The sequence below is a fragment of the Lutjanus erythropterus genome, chromosome 11 (assembly GCF_056507025.1).
Source record: "Lutjanus erythropterus isolate fLutEry1 chromosome 11, fLutEry1.hap2, whole genome shotgun sequence".
Classification (NCBI taxonomy): domain Eukaryota; kingdom Metazoa; phylum Chordata; class Actinopteri; order Lutjaniformes; family Lutjanidae; genus Lutjanus; species Lutjanus erythropterus.
Window position 1 is genome coordinate 17,158,618 of NC_139327.1, and position 24,414 is coordinate 17,183,031.

The 24,414-nt window shown below is 39.7% G+C and overlaps 1 protein-coding gene across 1 annotated transcript in view; it reads left to right on the forward strand.

Moving 5' to 3' along the window:
- ubash3ba (ubiquitin associated and SH3 domain containing Ba) overlaps positions 1 to 24,414 on the forward strand; it is a 28,828-nt gene extending 4,414 nt beyond the window's left edge. Inside the window, exons 2-14 of the mRNA XM_084731043.1 lie at positions 14,365 to 14,418; positions 14,653 to 14,839; positions 15,875 to 16,073; positions 16,421 to 16,590; positions 16,700 to 16,908; positions 18,818 to 18,962; positions 19,113 to 19,233; positions 19,326 to 19,448; positions 20,420 to 20,512; positions 21,153 to 21,297; positions 21,912 to 22,018; positions 23,103 to 23,212; positions 23,312 to 24,414. Of these exons, the coding sequence (XP_084587169.1) occupies positions 14,365 to 14,418; positions 14,653 to 14,839; positions 15,875 to 16,073; positions 16,421 to 16,590; positions 16,700 to 16,908; positions 18,818 to 18,962; positions 19,113 to 19,233; positions 19,326 to 19,448; positions 20,420 to 20,512; positions 21,153 to 21,297; positions 21,912 to 22,018; positions 23,103 to 23,212; positions 23,312 to 23,449 (1,801 nt within the window). The 3' untranslated portion in view covers positions 23,450 to 24,414. The remainder of the gene's footprint in view (positions 1 to 14,364; positions 14,419 to 14,652; positions 14,840 to 15,874; positions 16,074 to 16,420; positions 16,591 to 16,699; positions 16,909 to 18,817; positions 18,963 to 19,112; positions 19,234 to 19,325; positions 19,449 to 20,419; positions 20,513 to 21,152; positions 21,298 to 21,911; positions 22,019 to 23,102; positions 23,213 to 23,311) is intronic.

Consider the following 24,414-nt stretch of genomic DNA (forward strand, 5'->3'; position numbering starts at 1 on the left):
GAGCATTTCATCTTCTTTCGATTCATTGTTTTGGTTTTTGGCTCACTTTTTTTTTTTTTTTGGTTGAAGTTTAAGCAGGTCAGATCAGGGCGTAGCATTCGCTTGTCCATGGGAAATAGGTGGGTCCAGAAGTGTGGCGATGTAGTGACTATTTGCAGAGATAGGCACTGAACCGCTGTAGCAGGCAGTTTAACCAATAACCTGCGAGCTGGCTCCGGCCTGTTTAGCGTTTCTCAGTCACAACAGCCTCCAGAGCTTCTTTCTATTTTGTCCTTACTGTTCTGTTTACTTCCCCCTTGTAGTTTGTTCACCGTTACAAATAATTTTCTTCTGTACAAATATTTTACAGGGAAAATACAGTTGAGCCTGCAAACTCAAGTTTTGAACAAATGTTTTAAATCTTGGTGTTACTAAGCCTGTGGTTCTCAAACTTTTTCTGGCATCCCCCACTTCAGAAGTTGAAAAAGTTCAGTCTCATTTTTTTGTGGAGGGAACTTTAAGGTTGACCTATAAACATTTGTCATCCCTGCAACACTTTACTGAGCTGCTTAAAGGGCCTCAGGAGTTGGTGGAGACCAAAACAGAGCTCAAAGGAGACTGTATATTGGACTTAACTCTCTCTAGGTGGAAAGAAATGCGGTTCCGCATGAACGCTGATATTACTCTGTACCTGATTAATGTGTAAATAGGCAACTGTTTTCCAACATTCACACATTCGTCATATGTTTATAAGGTAAAATAAACTAAAATAAACGTATGATTTGCACGTTTTGATTTCATGTATTTTTGCACGTCCCTAGACTTTGGTGGGAGAGGAAATAGGAATAATAGGAAAATGAGTTATCAGTCATAGCTTCAGGGAACAAGGGTTTCATTGTGTTTGAGGGTTTTTCTCAGCCAGTAGGGAGTATGAATCATGTACACACACACACACACACACACACACACACACACACACACACACACACACACACACACACAAACTGACCCTCTGTTTTAATTGAGCAAATTTTCTGCTGAGTCATTCAGGAATTGACCAGTCCAAAACAGAACTGGATGGACACTGGTCCCTCTGCTGATCCTGATCATGTCTGATGGTCAGAAGCAGGTCTGAAAATGTGACAGTTTCATTGTGTTATTGCTCAAGTTTGTTGCTTGTACTGTTTTGGTTTTGGTAGCTGTAGGATGGTAGAATTATTAGTAGTAGATTATTAGTTGAGAGAATTACTTGATCTAACCACGGCCGTAGCCCTGAGTTCAGCCTTGGTTGCTAGGAGATGATGTTTCCTCCAACGCCCATTAGTTTTTTCCAGGAAAGTAGTTATTCAGAAAAGACCTGCGAAATAATGTACTGAACTTTTATTTCTCAACAAACTGTAAATACAATTATGGCCGATAAATATACTTAATATATATAGTTTAAATATGATTTCAAGATGGTCTTTTATCCCCCCCAACATAATTCATATTTTAACAAGATATTTTCATTTTACAACAATATTTTCACATTATAATGAGATATTTTTATGTTATAACAACTTATCACGTTAAAAAAAGAAACTTTTCTTTAATATACTATTAATCTTGTTATAACATGAAAAGTTTAATGTTAGTGTGAAACATTCCTGTTATGACAATAAACTTTTCATGGTATAACATGATAATGATTTGTATGTCTTCAAGGTTGCCTCAAATAAAACCCCCAAATTTGTAGAAAAAATCACTGAAGACATGATCTCAGTGTTTTCAGTGGTTTAACCTTTTTATAATTAGAGTTTATCTCTGTCTACACCCTCTGTTAAGGTCTGCCGAGCCGTCTCCTGTTAGTGTACGAGATAAAGAAGTTTCCTTTGAGAATTCTGGGGATGTCCAGGACCTGTTGTGATGTTATATCTTTGCATGTAGTCCTTTTACTCTTGGAAACCTGCTAGTGTCAATGATTAGTAATCTATTTTTACCTCAGTGTGTAAACAATAATGTTCTGTGATGTTTCTTAAATGCCACTTTTGTAGAGGCACTTCTTTGTTTAATTGTGACCATGGTTAAGTATTAATTTTCTGCTGTGGTTTTCCCACTCTGTTCTATTATATATGTATGCCATCATACCAGAATATTCAGATTCCCCCAAAAGGTCCCTGCTGTTCCATTCATCATTTATCTTGATTGTTTAAACTTGTCCTCTAAAACAGAATGGGTTTGTCTACACAGAACACAGAACATACTATGTGAGGTATATGGGTGTTGCAGGTATAGAGGAACCATCTGTTATTGCTGCTACCGCTGAAAGAGATTGTGTGAGGTCAAGTTTGTGCAAGTGGTTTGTGCTTTATACAGAAACACACAGGATGGTGTGTGTACAGTTTTAAATGCCATGCTTGTGGTCACAAAATAACTGGAGTCACACACCTGCAAACTGGAGTCACACGCGTCTAAGCTCGAGATAACGTGGATCACCCTGAAGGGTCTCTGTGCTGGTTGGCTGAGCACAGGAACCTGAATTACGGGCAGAGAAGTGACTTTAAACAAAGTGGAGAGCTTAATGTGACCACTTGTTTTTATGCAAATGAGATGGTTATGAGAAGCTGAGAAACTTGCTGACACCAAAGTAAACAGGCGGCGTGTCTGCGGCTCCTTCGTGTCAGCCATGCATGAAGCACAAACCAGCCTCAAAGCAGCTGTGTGAAAACAATATGACTGGAAAAGAAACACATTTGAATATGATGCAGGATACAGATTTGGGTATATTCGCCTACTGGAGCTTTGTTTTGTCTAGCAGCACTGAGGAATAATGTGGCAATTGTGAGCAAAGGGAAACAGGAAGTCGATGACCAAAATGTAACAGAACATTGACTGCTGTGATGGAGGCTGTGGAGGGAAATGAAAGATTTTAAGCCTTTTTTACTCTCGTCTGGGATTAACAAGATGTAGATGGAGGCATCAAACCAGAAGAGGAGACGTTTTCCATAAGGCAAGGCTGCAAGGTCATATGATGTTTTAGGCCAATCAGAAAGGTTCACGCAGTGATGCTGGTGTGTGGAAAATTCAACTACCAGACTTAAGTCAGAGAGCATGCATGAGCTTGATTTGGAGCCTGAAGCACATGTGGCGCTTTATTATTTTCCACCAAACCTCATTTTATGTATAACAACCTGAAAGCCTCAGTTTTGCAACAAGAATATGGTCCCTTTATTAGAAACACTCAAACACCCCTGAAGTCACATAAACACTTGTGTGTAGGATTGATTGATTGAAGAGAAGAAACACAGGCAGCACTAATATTACCACCTAAAGTCTGAAATTGTGTTAGATTTGTATAAATGCCCATCTATTGGCCAATTTGTATGCGTTTTTGCTTTTTAGGGCATGTAGAGAGGTGTATTTTTCTGTTGTGCCGCTGAGATCTTGACATAATTAGGCAATTATTACTGGGGGAAGCATGATGCTGAGTTGGGCCACATCAAACACACAAAAAGGTGAAAATGTCCATCACAATTTCCAAAGAATTTGTGCTTCCTCAAATGCACAGACGTACATCAGAAATTGCCAGGAAATGTTCGGGAAGCCCTGGATTAATGGGCAAATTGTTTCAACAATACAATGATCCCATGAAGATGGCCTGTGGGACTGACTGGCCTGATAACACATTAACACAACCATGCATGTCAAATGTTCAAAATTAATTCAAATAAATTTGTAGTTTAGTACTATGATATTTACTCTGAATCTAATTGTTTAAAAAAAGGGGACTCGGTTAAAGATTATGCACTGGTTGATATCAAGCTCCAGTTTATAAAACTATGTCAAAATGTGAAGAACAGCTCTGTTTTGTATTCTTTAATAGTAACTCAGCTTTAGAGGCAGCTGTCAGATGGTGCTCTTTTCATGTCTGTTTCATTGTACCTCCCGAGTGAAGACTTGAAAACCACTGTGGTTACTGAGTGTATTGCATCTAGCTGAGATAAGGTTATATACGGTAAATTCAGATTTGGGTTAAGCCCTCTGTGTGTTTAAGAGGAAGTCTGAGCGAGCCTGTTCTCCTGCCTACATCAGTTTCATAACTCCTCCTTTAATCATAACAACTAATGTACAAATGTGTAACCTCACAAAAAAGGCAAAAAAACCCCACCACAATAAACTAGTTTTTTTGAGGGCTTCACATAATAATTGCAACACATATCTTTTCGTGTATACATGTTACACTTTGGCGTCTGCACGTGCAGCTTGAAAGAGCAAACTTGAAGCTTGTATTCAAGACAGCCAAGAGGAAGTCGCCCATTTCCGGAAGTGGCTTGTGACCTTTACTGAGCGCTCTGTTGAGATGGTGGTTTGAGGGTGGCTGGAGCAGGAGTAGATACTTTAGTGTACTGACAAACTGTCACAATTTTTTCTCATTGCAAGAGGGCCTGAAGATTGGAAACTTAGTCACAGTTACTGGCGGGACAGAATAAAATGCTCAAGTCCTGTGCTGAGGCTTTTGTTTGACAGATCACTTTTCAGCTGATCTGTACCGAGGTCTAAAATGAGAATTGGGTGTGGAAAATGTTTTAAAACATCAGCAGGCCTACCAAACATAGCCTGTAACTCTCAAACCTCTGTTGTTAACTTTGGATGACACATCCTGATACTTTGAGGAGTTGCTGTGTGATGCATCACAATGTTGGCACTGTGCCTTATTCTTAGTGAAACATTTGCTTTGTGCACTTTGACTTGTTTCACTGACGTCAGGCAGGGCTAAAAATAACGCTGATGCTAAAACAACAGGTTAGGTTTGACAGTAGCAAAATAAAATCTTATTACAAGTAAAATAAAATCTTATAAGGTTTGACAGAACCATTGATATTTATTTGTTCAAACTGATAAGCTTGATGGACACAATGATCCAGCGAAGAATATAATTAAAAGCCTTTATTCACACAAAGACCCACACAGTTCATTTAATGGTGTCAATCTCTGACTTGCTCTGTCTGCCCTCGTGGACGTCTCAGCCCTCTTCTCCAGAAATAATGAAGTGAGGAGGGGAGAAGCAGTTCCAGACACAGGCTGTACACAGCTAGCCTTGTTAGAGACGTCTGAGACAGAAATGTTGTCTTTTTCAGCTTGAAAGAAAAGCTTTATGAGTGTACAACACCACCAAGAGCTGACCGTGTTTGCTGACCCTAAACAAAATGCAGTGGCCTCAAAAGACAATACCATCAGTCTCTCCCACCATTAATAGAGTAGTGTGATATTTTGTGAAATACTTTGTCCAGAGTTGTATGAGAAGATCAATACCACTCATATCTGTAGAGTAGATGAGAAACTACCACGAGCATACAGCGACCAGACGTCCCAGTTTGTCCAGGATTGTTCTGGTTTCAAACTAGATATCCGGAGTCCTGAAAAATATCGCAAGGAATTGAAGTAATAGTTATAAAGTTATACTCGTTCTCAGTTCTAACATACACGTTTATCATGTTTTGTCCCACTCATTATTACGGAGCCTAATATAAAAACCTAAACAATGCAGCACATTTCTGAATCCAATGCTGATTTGTCTGTGTGTGTCAATCAATCAATGTGTCGTTTTTATTCTGTTGCTATCCTATGAGTCATAGGCAGGTGTCAATACTGAAGTTGAGCACACACCTTAATACCTGAAATTGCTACTGAAGTACAGAAACTAAATTTGTGCTTTGTTTCTGGTTTCTAGCAGGCTTAGTGTAGCACAGTGACAGGAAACAGCTCCCAAGTGCACTGCTGCTAGCTAAAAAAATTTAAACTGATGGCAGGTTTTTTTTTTTTAACTTAACAGGACAGTTAACCCAAAAATTTAAAATACATCATTTCCTCTGGCCTGTAGCACTATTTATCCAACTAGGTAGTTTCTTTTGGTGTGAGTTGCAGAGTTTTGTAGGTATCTGTCATAGAGTTAAGAGAGCACTTTTAGAAAGAAGACTATTAGAAAGAAAGTTGTTTCCGGTACTTTCTAAAGTAGTTCCGGTAAATTCTACTGCAGAAAAGACGTAGTTCCTTCATGGAACTGCTCACAACAAGGTCACTAATACTAAAGACACTGGTTTAGTATTTTTCAAGTTTTTTTTTTTTTTTTTTTTTTTTTTTCGGTGCAACACAGAACAACAGTCCCGTTATATTTGAGAGAAGGCTGATATTTACATTTATTGACTATAAACTGGGCAACTCACACCCAAACAAATTAGTTGGACAAATACCACTACAGGACAGAGGAAAAATATGTATTTTTGATTTTGGGGTGAACTGTCCCTTTAAGTGTGAACCAGGCCAGCTGCTTTTAGGTAAGCTAAGCTAATTGACTCCCAGTTCTGAAAAAGGCCTGAAAATGAAGCCAACACAGAAGTGCCAAAAACTGCAGTTTTTTAAATGGCCACTTGAGACTGCCCCCAAAAACGAGCCAGGTCCGATATGCCGTTAGATTAAAATGCCAACTTTATAGCAGAAGTAAAACAACTGTATGGAAGGTGAATTTTTATATAATTCACTCCTTTAAATTATATTAAAGCTTATAGTTCTGCATAATTAAGGGTGTGCCTGCTTTGAGTGACTCGGCCACTTCAGCTCCACCCAAGCTACACATCTTTGCTCCTAACTACCAGTTAGCCAAGTTTTCTTGGAAAGAAAACTGTCTCCAAAATTTGAAGTATTATTTTTAATTATTATACTAACTGGACCTAAACAACTTTGCTTTCCTGAAATCTGCGTTGTGTGCATAATATTACAACCTTGCACACTTTTTTCTCTCTGTCTTTGTCTGATCCTGAACAGATCTGTTGTAAAGTGTCATTTGCAGTCAGCATTAAGGACAATTATGGTTGATTAAATTTTTTTTTTTCACAGTTCGCTCTGACCAGACAGTTAGCTTATGAAGTCAGCTCTGCCTCAGAGGCCGTACTGTCTGGCGTTTGGCTCGGCGTGGGCTCACCAGGCCTGAGCAGAGTCAGCCAGACTGGACATAGGGAAGCATATTTCCTCTGCTGACGGGGTTCTCCTCAGGGTGCAGTCTGGTGTCGGGCAGTGGCAGTTCTCTCAGTGTTGTTGGAGCGATAAGTGGTTAGTGATGAGTGTTCGCCGGCGGCTTGTAAACAGGAAATGTTGTTTCGCCCATAGAGCTGAGTCAGGGAGGGGCCCTTGGGAGTATGTAGCTGTGAGTGTTAGTGTGTATACACATTTGTGTGTGTGTGTTGAGACAGGGTGACATGGTTTTGTTTACTTCACTTGTAGATGCTCATTACATTTGCTTTAATTTATGATTTCCTTTTTCTTTCTTGGCATATACATTTCAAAGCCGTGACTTATGTAGTTATGTAGTTGTCGCAGTAACCTCAAACATGATTTTTACAGGAAGTGATCACACTCATGAGATACTTTGAGAAGTGTGCAGATTGCCTGATATGAAGCGATAACTTTCTTTAGCAGCCTGGATGATATCCAAGTTTAGTGGAAAGGTCTGCTGTAATAAACAGTGCAAAGAACATTTACATTCATGAAAAACCAAAAACACTGCTGTTTCAACACACAACAGGCTGGCAGGACATTTAAAGTTCCTGTAGTAGGGTTAAATGTGGGAACAGGAACTGAAAACACTTTCCATATGTGGTTGAAATAATTGAAAAGCTGTTTCCAATATTACTTGCAGCAGTGGTGAATGTGCAAATGAAGTAAATGCCCTGATCTGATAATGGTCACTGTCGTTTCATGAAAATAGTTCTGCTGGTTTGTAGTCATATCGAATCCAGAGTGAGTTCTCTCCCTCTAATCTTTTTTATCTTTGTCTAGCTGTGAACAGGAAATGCAGTTTATAAATAACTTTGCTAAGAGCAAAGGAGAAGCCTCTGGGTTGGCTGCAGTTATTGAGGACAGTTTGCCTGTGACTGTTTCGACTATGGTGGTTCAGAAACATTTGAAACATGAATATTCAGTTCAACTGAAACAAAGAGTGTCAAACAGCAGATGCTGTACTTGGGGCTGTGGTGCAGGAAGTGCTGTCTTCCAGGCCAAAACGTCTACCAGATGGACAATAAGAGAGAGAAAGTGCCTGTGAAACTCCTGGACCGCTGCGGCTGGAAAGCCCTGGACCGCTACCTGTCGCTACCTGTCTTGTGCTGTCTGAAGGTGTTGTGGATCACAGTGACAGTTAAATGATCTAACTGGTCCAGTTTGTATTCATGAAGGTAAAACTTCTGCACTGCAACTGCACTGCCACACAAAGACTGACCCCTGAGCAGCTTTTTTATTCACACCAGAGTTCAGGTTCGGCATACACCGACCCAAACCAAGGTAAATACTCCAGGGTTTGGTTTAACTGGACTAAACAAGGCTGGTGTAAACCCACCTTAAATCTATATTGAAGCCCATGAAAAGGCATATAGTTTATTCAACTCCTGCAATAGATCTGGAAATACTAATATGGTCTCAAAGTACAGTAATTGCAGTGATGATAATGGCAGAGACCCAAGAGAAATTCTAGACACGCATGTTTCAATATTATAACGTCTTGCTTGTTGATAATTGATAAGAATTTTTTGAAGTTTGGATTGTTGGCCAGACAAAACAAGCATCAGTATCAGTTTGGGCTTTGAAAAACAGGACGTGTGTTTTTCTTGATTTTCAGTCAGTTACGTCAGTTACGTATGTTTTGGGAATGAATCAACCATCTGTAATAGTGGCAGCGGAGGAGCAGAAGTCTAGTTTATTCAGACCACTTGAATTACATTACACTTAAAAATTCTTATGGAAGTTAAATAAACAATCTACCTTAGATTAAATCACCAAGCTACAAATACTAATCAACAGTTGAATCGACAATGAAAAAAATCTTTGGTTGCAGCATTGCCTCCGGTGTTATAAAGAGAGAGCTGGGTGGCAGCAGATCTGCCACCAAACCTGGAACTGAAAGTGTCACAGTGAAAGCGTGGAGAAAATAATAGGGTTGAAATATGCTGTGGTTTCAGATTGTGCAGACTGATACACATATGATATGACAGATTGTTTCGGTATTAAATCATTATGGAGAGGGTCTAGATTTTCAGATCATTATGCCTTCAATATTGACATTATGCAAGCCACACAGTGCACGTTGCACTCGAAGAAGGAGCAGAACTATACATCTCACCTCACCTCACAATGACTTCCTTCTCGTTTGTCACTTCAGTCTGAGCCAAGCCAGATGTCTTCCTGCTGTCTCGACTTAGTAACTTAAAAGACACCTAGTTTTTTTTTTAATGAACAGTATTTACTGAATGCAATAGTTCAAACACACATCACAAAACCTGACCTTAGTTCACTTTACTAGTATGCCTTGGTTCATGAATGACAGAAATACAAAGAAAATCAAATAATATATAATTAAATAAGATTAAGGTCAAAATTAAACCCTGGTTAGAGCAGCGCTGACATTGTCATTACATTATTTTTCAAACTTGCAATAGTGGAAGTTCCGCTGTGAAGTGTTGTTAGGTCTGACACTTGAAAACTGGTGTGAACAAGCAATTTACAAAGCTTTAGAAGTAGTATAGGTCTGCCTGGTGTAGGCAAAAACAGTTCAATGTGTGTCTAACTACATGTACATTATTTGTCCAAAGGTTGTAAAGATTATTGTCATGATCTCTTCAGTGGATTAAAAGAACAAGACAGTCAATTAATGCGAGCAGCAGAAGTAAAAAAAAGGGAAATTGGTTGAAAGACGCAGAGTGCAATGAGTCATGGTTGGCAAATACTGGTCTGTGGGAACCTAGACTACGAGCCACTAGACCCTGTGCACACGTGCCACTAACAAAACTCTCATAAATTCTGCCTTAAGCAGGGGTGGATTTAGCTATTTTGAGGCCCAAGGCAAATATAAGCATGGGATCCTCTACATCCCTTGTTGTCCCCATTTTAAATCTTTGAATAAATAATAAGTCAAAAAAATAAACTTTTATTTATGGTGGAGTGTGGAGGATGAATTGAGGAATCTCACAGCCTCAGAAAAGAAGCTGTTGTGAAGTCTGGTGGTATGGCAGAAGATACTTTTGTGTCTCGTGCCAGACAGCAGCAGAGTGAACAGACTGTGGCTGGGGTGGGTGTTGGCTTTTAGTGTCCTCCTGTGTCTTCATTTCTTTGGCATTGCTGGAGTAGCTGAGCTTCATTTTTCTTTTGTCTGCGCACCACGCTGAGTTGTTTACACTTGTTGGGTGCTGTCTTCCTGTATCATTTCAGCACATGTGCAATAAGATCATGGAATAGTCCAAGTTAGTGGAGAGGCCTTGAGACACTCATGAAATTAAGCATTTTAATGCTCTCAAACCATATTATTTTTTAGAAAAACAATCAGTGAAAAGTAAAAAAAAATCTTAAATATAAATTTATGAGGTGTTTATGGGGCCCCTGGTAGCTATGGGCCTGTGGGCAATTACCCCCTTTTGCCTAATAGTAAATAGTAATAGTAAAAATAGTAAAATACCATGACCATGAGTATTTTGTCAGTGACTGAATTCTGAGCCTCTTGTCTGAGCAAGTTGACATTGACTTTCCACAAATATGATATTGTAGGGCACTGTACAAAATAATACAGGAAGCCATCAAAGGTAGTCTCTGTAATTATTTTCTAAAAGCAGAGTTATTCTCCTGTCAAACATCTTAACATAGTTTTACTAATCTAATTTTCATCAAGTGCAATGTTTTCTGTACAGTGTATACAGCTATAGTTCGTTGGGAAGAAAAATACTAAAATATAAAGTAGTAAAAGTACTGGATCAGACTCCAGTTGGTAGAATGCCAAAATCAAAGAATTAGGAACCACTATCATAATTTAACTGTATGTTTTGAGAACTTGGGTTGGCAGAGACAGTACAATGTCTGTTTTGCACATTTATAGCCCTGAAGCTTAAACTCCAGCCTCCTGCATTACATTTTGGTAAAAAAAAAAGGGTCTTTTGTTTTAGACATTGCTGTTATTTGCCCTCCTGCAGAAAAAAGTATGTCCTACATCAATGGGTAAAACTGGCAAGCAAAACCGTGCTATATCTCCTCGATACTGTTATTTATGCCTGGAACATGGTTTCTAGTCATTTTAGCAGCCTTAAAAAAAGCAGATTTAATTCAAGTAAACCTTGTCTTTTATTTCATGTCACAAGGGTTCACTCATATAAAATATCACAGTGATAAGAAGCAAGCAATCCAATGTTGTAGCCTGGATTGGATTTTGTGACGTCTCAGTCACATCTGCTTGTAATCCCATCATGCCTTCTGAGAGAAAATCCCCTTCTTTTCCTCCTCCACACTGCACCAGGTGGAATCTCTGAATAAGACGACTGTAGCCAGCAAATGACTCTCTGTCTTAAGCCCTCTGCATGCAGCAATGATTTTTACTGTGAGAATAAAAATGGATCAATTTGGTAAAATGTTGTAATTGTCATGTAACAGTTGTTAGGCCTGTTCAGGTGAATGAACAGAGAACTTTAATCCAAGTTTCCTCTGTGCCTATCTGTCTTTGTAGCTTGTATTTAATTCAGGTCCACCCTGCGTATATTTGTGTGTGTGTGTGAGTGTGTGTGCATGTTGTAGTAGATCTGTGTGAGCCATCTGTTACGATGCTGTAGCCTTGGCGTTCCCATCCTGCTCACTGTGCTCTGTCAGAATGCACTGCCCCAGGGATCGGGGACTTTGCCGTATCTAGGACCCTCTCAGTGGGACAAATGTAAAAATAGCCCATTGAATCTGAACGCTAGAGTGGCACGATGAGCGCTGTCAAAGTCGTAACACATAGAACCACAGCAGCACGTCTGTTTCTATATCAAATAGTGGCTCTACGATGGTTGTTGTTTCTTCCTCATTAGAACAGCCATTCAGAGCAGTGACGAGCAATGCTGCCTTCAGGGACACAGCATCATTGTGACGGTTTTGTTTATGGTTATCTAATGTAGTGAATGGGTGATTAATTCTCATTGACTTGGGGTTGTGCTTTAATTGTACACAGTGCACAAAGTGCACAACTGAAAGTAGATCGGATTGTACAGTTAGTAGTTTGAAATGAATGAAATGAGCCATGAACTCAAACATTGCTTACTTAAGATATTTTGGGACTATCTCAGGGATTAAATTTTCTTACACTACAAAAGCAGATAAACAAAATTAAATGATGAAAACTTGAATCTTTAGCAAGTGGACACTGTGGTGTACCGATATTTGGTTATACCAACTTTGTACAGAGAAGCTTTTAAATGAATAAACCATTACATCAGGGATGCACCAATCGTTTGGCCAGAGACCGGAACCGGATGGTTTTCAGTGTGACCAGCCCTGACCGGTGACCGGCTGGGCAGCATATCTGATTGTGTGGCGGTCATATTCACACACATGCTCTGCATGATGGTCATGTTATGCGTCACACCCACAACAGCGCTGATCACAGACACAAACACTCGGACAGATGCTTGCATGAAGTCGGTATTGGCAATAGATTCCAAGATCAGGATAAAGAGAAAACAGACCGTCTACGAGGAGATGCAGCAGTTGAGCAGCTGATGGTGTTGCCAGTCAGCGGTAAACTTTCTAGCTCTTCATGTTAGCCAGCAACAGACGGCTGTTCACAGACTGACAGTTAAAATCTCACCTCCTGTTCTGGCTGAAGAATAAACAACCTGTGTTAATGCGTCTCCTCAGACATGTTCTCATCCAGACTTGTTTAAGTTTTCCTTGTTTTTCTCAATGCAACTGTTGCACCGTGTCACATCAGATCATGTGAAATCGCGTCCCGAGAGATTCCACAAGGTCTCGCAAGATTGCGTTCTCTCTAGTACATAATCTTAATATAATAAGGCCTGGCTGTAACTGCTCAGTGCGTATCACATCACTTACTGAGAGTCTCCTTCCTGGTTGGAGACACATAACCATAGTAACCAGTACCAATGACAAACTGCTTTAAAAAATATGTTACATCTAGCAAAATGAAACTATAATTACCTTTAAACTGAAGCATTATTGATGTTGCACCAGAGCTGCCTTGGTCACTGTCTGCCTTTGTCTGTTGTCTTGTTGTTGATGTCATTATTGCATTGCATTGTGGGATATTTATGATAGCGTAGTGTCCAGTGCTTGCACACCATAATATTTCCACAGAAACTGTATGCAACTTGCATTTTGGAAGCAGTCTTGCTTTTTCAGTCCACTGAATTTTCTTCTTGTAAGGTCAGCACAGGTAACAATCAGCTGGATTGGTGGGTCAGTCTGCCTGCTTGGCAATCTCATTTTTCTGCAATGAAAATGATTGAAGAATAATAAGATAAAATAGATGTTGATAACGCTTTTCCTTTTGGGACATCATTTTCAGTTGAAAAAAGCTAATAAACCACAATGTATCGCAATATACGTTATCACAATACTTAATATATTGCAAATGCTTAAAATCGCAATAATATATTGTGACTTGCGTAGTGTGATAATAAGGTACTGTGGGGCCTCTGGTGAATCCAACCACTAATAATCATATGTACATTGATTTAGGAATAATAAGTGGAACATTTGTGCTAATGTGTGCCACATCTTTGCAAACGAGGCTGTGAGAGTCCTGTGTGCGAAACAAAGTATGTCACTGATGTGTCGATTGGCTGAAGTTACTGTGAACCCTCAGAATCACAGTCATATCCAGGTACTCGGTGTCAGTCCTCTGAAAGCTGCTCGGATCAGTAAAATCCCTCCAGAGGTGGCCCGCAATACCAGAGGCTTTATAAAAAGACACTAATTAGATTCTGAGAACTCGAGAGTAATCATGCAATCAGCTCTCTCGTGTTTCAGGGAAAAGTTACAGTTTATGAAATGACACAGATAAATGATGTAGTGGGACAATGATACTGGTTTTCTTTTCTTTTTAACACTAACAAACAAGGGATGAAGTGAATGTTTTTTATCTACATCACTGTCTGTATTTAGGGGTTTTAATATTGTGACATTTGCATGCTGCAGAAATTAATTGTTAACTACAACTGGAGTTGTGAGAAACCCTCCCCTCAATAGCACAGGTGTCGTTATTTAATCATTGACTGAATCACTTGTAACAGAATCATCCTCAGATTTACAGATACAGAGATTTGCATCTTCTGTGTGGGATGAACACACTCTATTGATTATAGAACCAGATTTTTCTATATTTTCTTAGCAAAGAATCCGTCATGAACCTCTGGTATGAATAACGTACTCCTGCAATGAATTATTGTGTGCTTGTTGTTATTTTACTGCTCTCTTGGGACGTTGGGTCTTTGTTCACTGTCATGTGGAAGCACTGCAATCTCCTCCTAATAAACACAGTCCGGAAGAGAAACTATTGATTTTGTGTGACTGTGCTTTGATCTCCTTTTCTCTTTCTCTCTGTAGCCTGAAAGCTCTGGTTTCGACAGGAGGGAAAAATGTGCAGGCAGCTTGTGACTGGTGAGAGCAACACATACTTTTACACACATCATACTCTCCCACAATTGTTAATACACAACTGGAATGCCTGTTGTGAAACACAAAACACAACACCTACTGACCTAACTCCAGGCCACGGTACTGACGTGTCACTGTGCTTTTATAACAGTGCTGCCCTCTGCTGGACATCAGCTGTCCTCTCTACCACTTTTCACTCACCACGCTTTGTATTCTTGGCCATTTCTGTTGCTCCAGGCTCTTCTCCCATGTGGATGACCCGTTCTTGGATGACCCTCTGCCCAGAGAATATGTGCTGTATCTGCGACCCAGCGGACCGCTGCTCCAGCAACTCTCGCACTTCTGGCAGCAGTCCCGTCTCTCCTGTGGCAAAAATAAGGCCCACAACATCTTCCCCCACATCACGCTCTGCCAGTTCTTCGTGGTCAGTGTCAATATTCATGTAGAGGGAGTGTAACACAATTCACTGGCATTAATATAATAAAACTGGGGCATATGAGTGCCACTCCTTGAAGGGACAGCTCATCCTCAAATCAAAACTGTCCTTTTTTCTCTGGCCTGTAAATAATTAAGTAAAGTTTATGTATATAGCTCCTTTTCACAGACACCAGTCATACAGTTCTTCACAGTTAATGAACACTGAAATAATACAAAGTTAAGACTGGTTAAAATGTACAGAAGGAACTGACTTAAGGCACAAGATAAATACATAGAATTCTACATGCTACCTAAATACTTTGATAGCAGATATTTGGGTGCAGGCTTTTAGCTGCCTTTTAAAAGAATCTATAGAATCCAAGGATCTCAAGCTTTTTGGGAGACTGTTCTAAAGCTTAGAGGCTACTGATTCAAAAGAACAATCCTCCTGAGTTGTAAGACATGTCTGAAATACACTTAGAAAAACCCTGGGTGGAGAACCTGAGAGGGATGCAAAGGTCCAGAATCTACTGTGGAGCCTGGCTATGTAGGGCTCTGTAAGTGAGCACCAGATATTTTCTAAAATTCACAGAAAGCTAGTGCAATAAGGTTAAAATAGGTGTAATATGTGGCCATCTGTTGGATTGTGTTAAGAGCCTAGCAGCAGCTCGGCAGCAGTTTGTAAACAGTATAAGGAGGATTTATTATGGCCAGTGAAAGGAGAATTACTGTAGTGTGATGAGATAAATGCATATATTAACACCCTCCATTTCATTTCATGACACAACAGACCCAAGTTTGGTTATCTTGATTAACTGGGTCATGTTTTTTTTTGGCACTTTGAGCAGCACAAGCCAAGTGACATCTAGTTTTGTTGTATTCAAGAGACGGCAAACATCACTACAGTCAACTGTCATCAAACCAATCTAAATGGACCACAGGCCAGAGGAAAAGTGTGTTTGTTTAATTTTAAGTTGAACTGTCCCCTTAACTATGGAATTGTCCTGATTGAAATCTCTTGTTTTGTCGTCTCCGTGCTCAGTGTGCTGATGCAAAGGTAGAGGCGATGTGCGATGCTCTCCAGACCACGGTGGCTAAGTGGAAGTCTCGTATACCCATGCCCCTCCCTCTGGAACTCTACACTTCTTCGACCTTCATTGGGCTTTTTGTGGAGGAGCAGGTGGCGGAGGTGCTGAAGAGTTTCGCTGCTGATTTTGCTACTGAAGCAGCAGCTAAAGCAGGTTTGAATCCCTTTTGTCCCTTTGATGGAAATCACTGGATACATTAACACTGTTTTAATGTACAGGGTTAAGGTTGGTGCTCCCAGGTCTGATATAGAATGACACAGTTCAAGACTCTGTCATATGCATATTTACAACTTCATATGTGGACTAACTGCATTTATTGTAATCATACTTTGGGGGTGAGCTGAGCACTGTCACAAGATGTTGCATTTTCAGTGTATTTCAATCTTTCTGTCAGGAGAGAACTGCTGTAAAAGAATGTAAAGTGAATACTACTCATTGTCGTCAGTATACGTGTATGTATTTATTTTGTGTGCACATTTCTCTCTTTTTGTTTCATCCAGATGCTCATGTTGAACCCCATAAGAAACAGCTGCATGTCACCTTGGCATACCACTTCCAAGCCAGTCACCTTTCAGTTTTGGAGAAGTTAGCCAAAAGCGTAGATGTGTCTTCAGGCTGTGACTGGCTGGCTGTGCTTTTCTCTCGGGACATTCGATTTGCTAATCACGAGGTAGATTTTCAGACACTAAGTGATAGAAATCCTGAAAAAATAGATGCGAGATCTGCATGTTTATTCCGGTGCCTCTTTCTAATGGCTGTCAACCTTCTGCCCCCTGCAGACACTGCAAGTCATGTACCCGTATGTGCCTCAGAATGATGACGAGTTGGAGCTTGTGCCAGGAGACTTTATCTTCATGTCTCCGGTGGAGCAGAGCGCTGCCAGTGAGGGCTGGGTTTACGGCACCTCGCTGGGCACGGGGCTGTCGGGCCTGTTGCCAGAGAACTACGTCAACCGTGCTGATGAGTCTGACACCTGGGTGGTCCACGGGTAAGCAAGATATTAGACACAAGTCCATTTTCATGTTTCTCGCATTTAAAGGTAGAATATGCAGGATTTGTCAGTTGCTGTTTGTAAACCCTCCATCCGAAGTTGGCCCATCCTCCTTGGCTGAGAGAGGGAGAGAGACTGCAGCATTGGTTCTTGGAGCTAATATGGGTGGGAGAAAAAAATCGACTCTTTTAAGTATTGTGCTTCTTTTTTATTACTTTTGAATCTTTTTTTAATTTTAAATTCCTGAATCTATTTTTTTATATATATGTAAAAATCTCTCTCTTGGTCTGTTAGCTCGATACTAACACATTATGGGAATTGTCGGAAATTAACATTGCGATCGCAGTAGATTTATCCTAAATGGATCCATTTGCAAACGACACGTGTGCTCAGACTTCTATATCTTCTGGCCTGTTGAAACAAAGTTTCAGGGTCAAAACTCAAACTCAGAATGCTTCTACTACTTGGAAGAGACATTGTGTTGCCAAGAGAGGGCAGCACATATATTTTTATTTTATATTTTATATATTGTTCACTACTTGATGAGCAGGAACAGCTGGATATAGGACTTCACTTCATAAGCTATATACCTTTTACTCAATCTAGTCTACATTTTATTTACCATTGAAGTCCAGGGTTTTTTAAAGAACAGCTTTCAAGTTCAGTTTCATATGTGAAAAATGTTAATCTAAATGCTCACAGGGACATTGTTCACTGTGGTTAAACATCTCATTTTATTTATTATTTTCCTATGACACCAGCTTTTTGAGCAGGAACAGCTAAAGATTACTTCAAAATGTTTTTAATTTACTACTTTTATATACAGTATAGCAATTGAAATAAAACTCAAAGACTGACTGAAATGTGATGTGCATTATTTCTGGAAATATGAATCACGATATAGCAGTGAATAAAAAAAAAAATAAAGTGATACTTTTGATTTTTTTGTGCATAAGAAAGTAACTACTGTGAAACAAAGACATCCACACTGGACTTTGTGTCATTGCAGTCGAAGTGAACCATCATTCTACAGCAGTGTCCTCAGTCTGCTCTGCCTGTGTGTTTATTTCTTTCTGTAGCTCTCACAGACAGAGAGCAGAGGTGAGAGACAGTGATGTAACCGTTGTTTGCTACATTTTTAGAGTCCTGATCTCACAGCCAGGGCGCCGTATTGGGTGGGGGCTACACACAGCCCAAAGGCTGCTGTTCAGAAACGTCACATGCGCACGGCAAAATCTGAGAAAAAGAGAAAATACAGGCAGAGTAAACACTTCTACTGGGTCATAAGTGTTGATTGACATAAATTGTTTTTATGTGTCCATACATTTCTAGGGCAATCCTGCATAGTATGCCTTTGAAAAATTCCATGAAACATATAGAGCTGTGTTGAGACGCCCTGGAATCAGATTAGATCAACAATGTACCCACACAGTCCAGCACCAACACTAAGAGCAGCAACAGATTATCCCTGATTCTCCCCTAAAGTCTGTATTTGCAAACACTTCTCCACAAAGACATGACTGGGTGTTATCTCAAACTTACAATTCCCAGATCCTTTCACTGTGCCTTTTTTTTTTTTTACATTTCAAGCACAAATGCACATAAATGAGGGGATGCTTCATAACTGACTGGAAAGATTAAAGAGAAAGAAAAGAAAATGAATCATCTTGTTAGCTTACTTCTTGACTAATTTAGACTGGGCATTCTCTTTGAACAGGACAAATGTTACTGTCATAGGGCTTTTTCAGTAGTTTCTTGTGTTCATCTAAGGTCATATGTTGTATGCTGTATGTCTGTAAGAGTCTGTTGATTGCGTGTACATCCTCTTTTGTTTATTTTTCTGCATTGTGTATAAACCATGTTTGTAAAGCCTATATGAATAAAGTTCTGTTTGTCTGATCCACAGGTCTCACTCTGTTCTCAACTGTGCCTCTCCATCGAACTCGGGCAGCACTGTGGGTGGGTTATTATTTGATGGAAAGCTGAATGACAGTCTGCTTGACAGTCTGATGGATCCTCCCAGCCTCACTGGCCTCTGTCCTCCTATGCAGGTACAGTTTTATGCCGTGCATCCCAATTACAGTGTGTTAGTACAGATAATTACTGTATATAATATAATATAATACTGTGTAGGAGTTTGACATTAATGCTGTGCGATGCATCTTTAATTCCTCACAATTTAAAATAAATCTTTATCTCAGGTGTCGAGGCCAACCAGTCAGTCCTCCCTGTCCAAGATGAGACTGTTTGTGTGTAGGCATGGAGAGAGGATGGATGTAGTGTTTGGGAAACACTGGGTCACTCAGTGCTTTGATTCCAAAGGTTAGCATGCTGGCATAGATTAATGACACATTTTAAAACTGTAGGCACCCGTTAAACTCTCTTCTGAAAGAATCTCATTTGTGTTTGTGTAGGCCGATATGTTCGCTCGAATCTCAACATGCCGTCCAGCCTGCCAGCGAGAAGTGGAGGTCACCGGGACTACGATAAAGATTGTCCAATTACTGTTTTTGGCTCCACCCAGGCCCGTCTCGTAGGTCAGTACATTTTATATACAGTTTATTAAATCAATAATTATGTGTAAAAGAGGTCATATACCGTATCTACTTATGCATGGTTCCATAAATTACTTAAGGATATAGCTTTTTAAGAACTGTTGAATTCAGTAGGGTGGAAGTGGAAGTGTGGTTACATGATTTACTTTTTCCATCAGTGTATTATCAGCAGTAGATAATGGTTGATAAACCCCCAGTTTGGAGAAGCAGAGAGTATTACCAGTACAAAAGCTAAGCATATACTGCTGTGGATGTGGTCAGCAGAAAAATGTACTTTGGCCACTTAAAAAAGGTCCACATAAAAAAAACAAAACATTGTGTAAGTGATGTTGTTTAAACAATATATAATGATCAATATCATTTTAAGAGTAGTGTAAAATATTTTCACCACTTTACCTTGCCTTCACACACACTCTCCAAACCAAACAAACTCCAGTGGCAAATTTAGCAATTTTACCTCAGAGCGTGGTAGTTGCTGGTCTACTACTGCCTTGCCCTGTGAGTTTGTTTGTGTTATTGTGTGACTATGGTGTTTTAAAGGGTTAGTAAGGTTAGTTTGGAGTCACTGAAGTCACTCCTGTGTTCTACTAGGTAAAATAATTGATTTCGCCAATGGAGTCTCTGTAACAGTGGTATCAGTCCAAAAAGGCTGCCTGATGGCAAGGTTTGAGTGATGAAATTATCCTAACTATAGTGTTGTACATTGATACTAATTTTTTGTTCAAGTGGCTAAAATATGTTTTGCAGCTGACCCTGTCCACAGCAGTACATTGCTTAGCATCTGCCCTGGTTCTCTTCTCTGCTTCTCCAAACTGGGTGCATGCTGACTGGGATCTACTGTAGGAAATACACGGAATATTGAAGTATTTCTATACAACCCCACTTCAAATAAGCCAAATTTTACCTTTAAAATGCTTGACAATAGCTTCTCACCGTGTTTTGTTCCATCCCAGGTGAAGCCCTGTTGGAAAGCCACACAACAATAGACTTTGTTTACTGCTCTCCTTCTCTTCGCTGCGTCCAGACTGCTCAGCACATTCTGCAGGGTAGGACCTCATCTTAATTGCCCTCATCAACACTCTGACCGCAGACAAGTTACGCAGCCTCTATTCAGGTTGTTCAGCTGGAATGTTACTGTATGCGCACATTTCAAAAAATTACTGCTGCATGGTAATGTTGGATATTTAGTTTTAGTTTAGGGTCTGAAACCTTCAGTTTGGCTTGGATCTCAGTTGGATTTGTCTGCTCATATAAAGCTTTAATGAACCACAGCAAAACCTCTGTGGTGCCTAGAGACATCATTAGGAAACAAAATGGATTGGAAAAGAAAGGTTTAACAGGAGGTCTAACTTCTTTTCCCCTCATTCAACTTACTTTCTTTGAAAATAGAAAAACACCTAATGAATGTTTTTCTCTTCTGAGAAATATTTTCTTTGTGAAAACTTTTAAACTTCCAGATCCTGTTGTGTTATTGAGTTAGGGAACATTGGATCAGCACAATTACTCTGATTGCACCAAGTTTTACATTTCATGGGAAGATATTTTTTATAGATTTTAGGTAAAAAAACAAAACAAAACAAAGACAAATGACATGACAGAGTAGATGCAAAGTGTAACCGGAGTATTTCAAAGAGATTCTTCTTCTTCTTCTCTGACAGTTTCTCTCTGCGTTTCATTCTCTGTCAGGTCTCCAGCAGGAGGGAAAGACAAAGATACGTGTGGAGCCTGGATTGTTCGAATGGACCAAGTGGGTTGCAGGCACATGTTTACCCGTCTGGATCCCCCCAGCTGAGCTGGCCGCTGCTAACATGAGCGTGGACACAACATACAGGTACACAGCAATGCCAGCGATGTAGCATCTATATCCGGGGCTAGGTCAGATTACTTTGAAATGTAGTGAGTTACTGAATACAAATTACATGGAGATTTTGTAATTAGTAATCTAATCCATTGGATAACAAAAATGTCATCTAATCTGCTTTGGGATTAGTTTTGTATTACTTCAAAATCCAACATTGAAAATATTGCATACAATATATATTGATACCAAAAAAATCAGTTCAGCCACCAAAATTTGAGTTCAATTGAGCACAAATATTGTTTTCCCTTTAAACATCTCAAAACTTTTTCAGTGCAAATAAAATGCATTTTTGCATGGGATCCACCACAAAGTGGAGCACTTGTCTAACCTCTGATGTCAGACACACTTTTTTGAGTTAATAGAGCAGTAAAAAGTTTCATGATTTTAACATAAAAATGTGATCAAGTAATCCTTAAAATGTAATTCTAATGTAAATCTTCAAATGTAATCTGTAGTTACTTATTTTTTGTAATATGATTATGTAATTCTGATTACATATAATCTGTTACTACCCAACCCTGATACTCTACATGCTTGTTGCTGCAGTTTACTATAACCTGCTCTATCTGTTGTTTTTACCCTAGACCTCATATTCCCATAAGTAAGTTGGCGGTGTCAGAGTCCTATGAGACCTACATCAGCAGGAGCTTCCAAGTAACGCGTGAGATCCTGGCAGACTGCAAGAATCTGGGTAAGGGTGAAATTCTAAAAATTAGTCCAGTTTTTCAGATCAATACCAACTTAAGTAAGCAGAAAATATTGGCAACATTATCTGGCTACAATAGCCGCTTTCATTTTTGAGATGACCTCATTTTAAAGCAGTAGTTCGAATTATTTGATGCTGGGTTGTACGAGGTACTTATTGATAGTCAGTGTGTGAGCTACAGTAGGTGGTGGTTGGCATGGCCCCACTTTGGAGAAGCAAAGAGAAGCACCAGCATGAAAGCTAAGCAATTAATTGCTGTGGACAGGGTCAGCAACAAAAGGTATGTGAGCCACTTAAAAAAGGCCCACTTAAAAAAATAAAAATCAATATCAGTTTAAGTGTATCTTATACTTAGAATATTTCCACCACTTTACCTTGCAGTCAGACAGTTTTTTCTGAAAGGAAACCACCATTATATAAACCAAATATTGCTCTCTCCTAACCAACCAAACTTCATAGGCAAAATCATTCATTTTACTTTGCAGACTATAGGAGCAGCCTGTTTTGCTGCTGTCCTGATCTGTTAGTTAGTTTGTGTCATTGTGTGACTTTGGTGTATCCGCACCGTCCTTTTAAAACACAGAAGTCACACAATAACACAAACAAACTATCAGATCGAGGCAGTGGTAGACCAGCAACTCCTGTGTTGTGCAAAGTAAAATGACTGACTTTTCCTATGGAGTTTGGTTAGTTCAGAGAGAGCAACATTTGGCTTATAATGACACTTTACTGTCAGAAAAGGCTGTCTGTTTGCAAGGTAAAGCAGTGAAAATATTCTAAATATAGCTTATACTTAAACTAATTTTCATAAGTGGCTAAAAATGGTGTTCCTCTCTACCTCTCCACACTGGGCTGTGCCAGCGGTCATCTACAGTAGGTAATACACTGACTCTGGCTCATAGAGACACACATAAAATAATCTGAACTAGCCCTTTAATACTTCTTCTGCTCTGTATACAAAATATATGTGTCAAAGAGTATTTCAAGCTGCACAAGTGTCCATAAACTGTATAGAAAGCTAATGGTATCTGTGGAATGTGGTTCTCTGTTCTGTACCTCTTTCACACAGGAAACACAGTCCTGATTGTGGCCCATGCTTCCTCCCTGGAGGCCTGCACTCGCCAAATACAAGGCCTCACCCCCCAAAACTCCAAGGACTTTGTCCAAGTTGTCCGAAAGGTCAGTTTGCTGTTTTAGCTACTACGTTCCTTTCTTTCCTATCCTTTGCTGATTTATTTTTCTTTGATAACATGCAACATCTGTCTCCTCTTTGTGCAGATTCCTTACTTGGGTTTTTGTGCTTGTGAAGAAATGGGAGAGACCGGGGTGTGGCAGCTGGTTGACCCACCCATCCTGCCTCTGACACATGGACCCAATCACAGTTTCAACTGGAGGGAAATGCTAATGCAAGACTGAAGGATATGCTGTTTGGCTCTCCGTTTTCTGGCAGCCCTGAAGTGCTGAAAAAATATTTATTATTAACCCACACTGCTATAAATCCAGCCCAACTACCAAAAAAATAACAAAAACAAAACACGACTGGCTTCCGTCAAAGACATCATGCAAAAAAAATGTGCATTCGTTGAAACAAATGTATTCAGACGCACTGCTCAGGAATGAGAAAAGAAGTTTGTATAGAGATCACGACAAAAATGAGCTACGGATTGGGCGGCAACGTCCCACTTCTTAGCCCAAAATGTGGAGGTGCTATGAGAAATCCAGATATTTCTTGATGGTTGCTGATGAATCAGGTTTTCTGCCATGAGAAGGTGTTGGGGCGATGAAGACTTTGTGTTCTGCTGCCTTCTCACACACTGTGACAAGATTTAGATGAGAGAGACTTGTACCACAGAAATATTTTTCCATGTGTCAGAAATGATTATTATTTAACTTGTAGCTACGACCCTCCTGCAACAAAAAGCACAAAAGAAATGTTGACAATCAGACAGGGGAGAACTGATCTTCATTGTTTCTGGTGCTCAGGTGGGGAGTTTATGATACCTGTTTTGTTCCTGTAAATGTCATATCATTAAGTGATTCTTCTAAGTTAACATTTATGTGCCCACATGAATCCTTTAACTGTCTTGTATTGCAGTTTGGATTGCCACCACAGGAGCAACTAAGTCAGTATGACTCAATGAATACAATGAAATACAGACTGCTGTTGTTAATTTTGTCCAGGTGCATTGACTAAAAGTTCTGCCTGACACTTTCTGTAAGCCTGATAACCACACTGCTTGTCACACACTTTTCAGTTTATTTTTGGTTATGCCAGATGATTTAAGCGCTTCCTGCCTATACCAGTTATTTGTTGTATGAGTCAGACTATTGATACTCTTAAAAATGAATAAAGCAAAGTTGTGGAGTTATGAAGGCTTGTA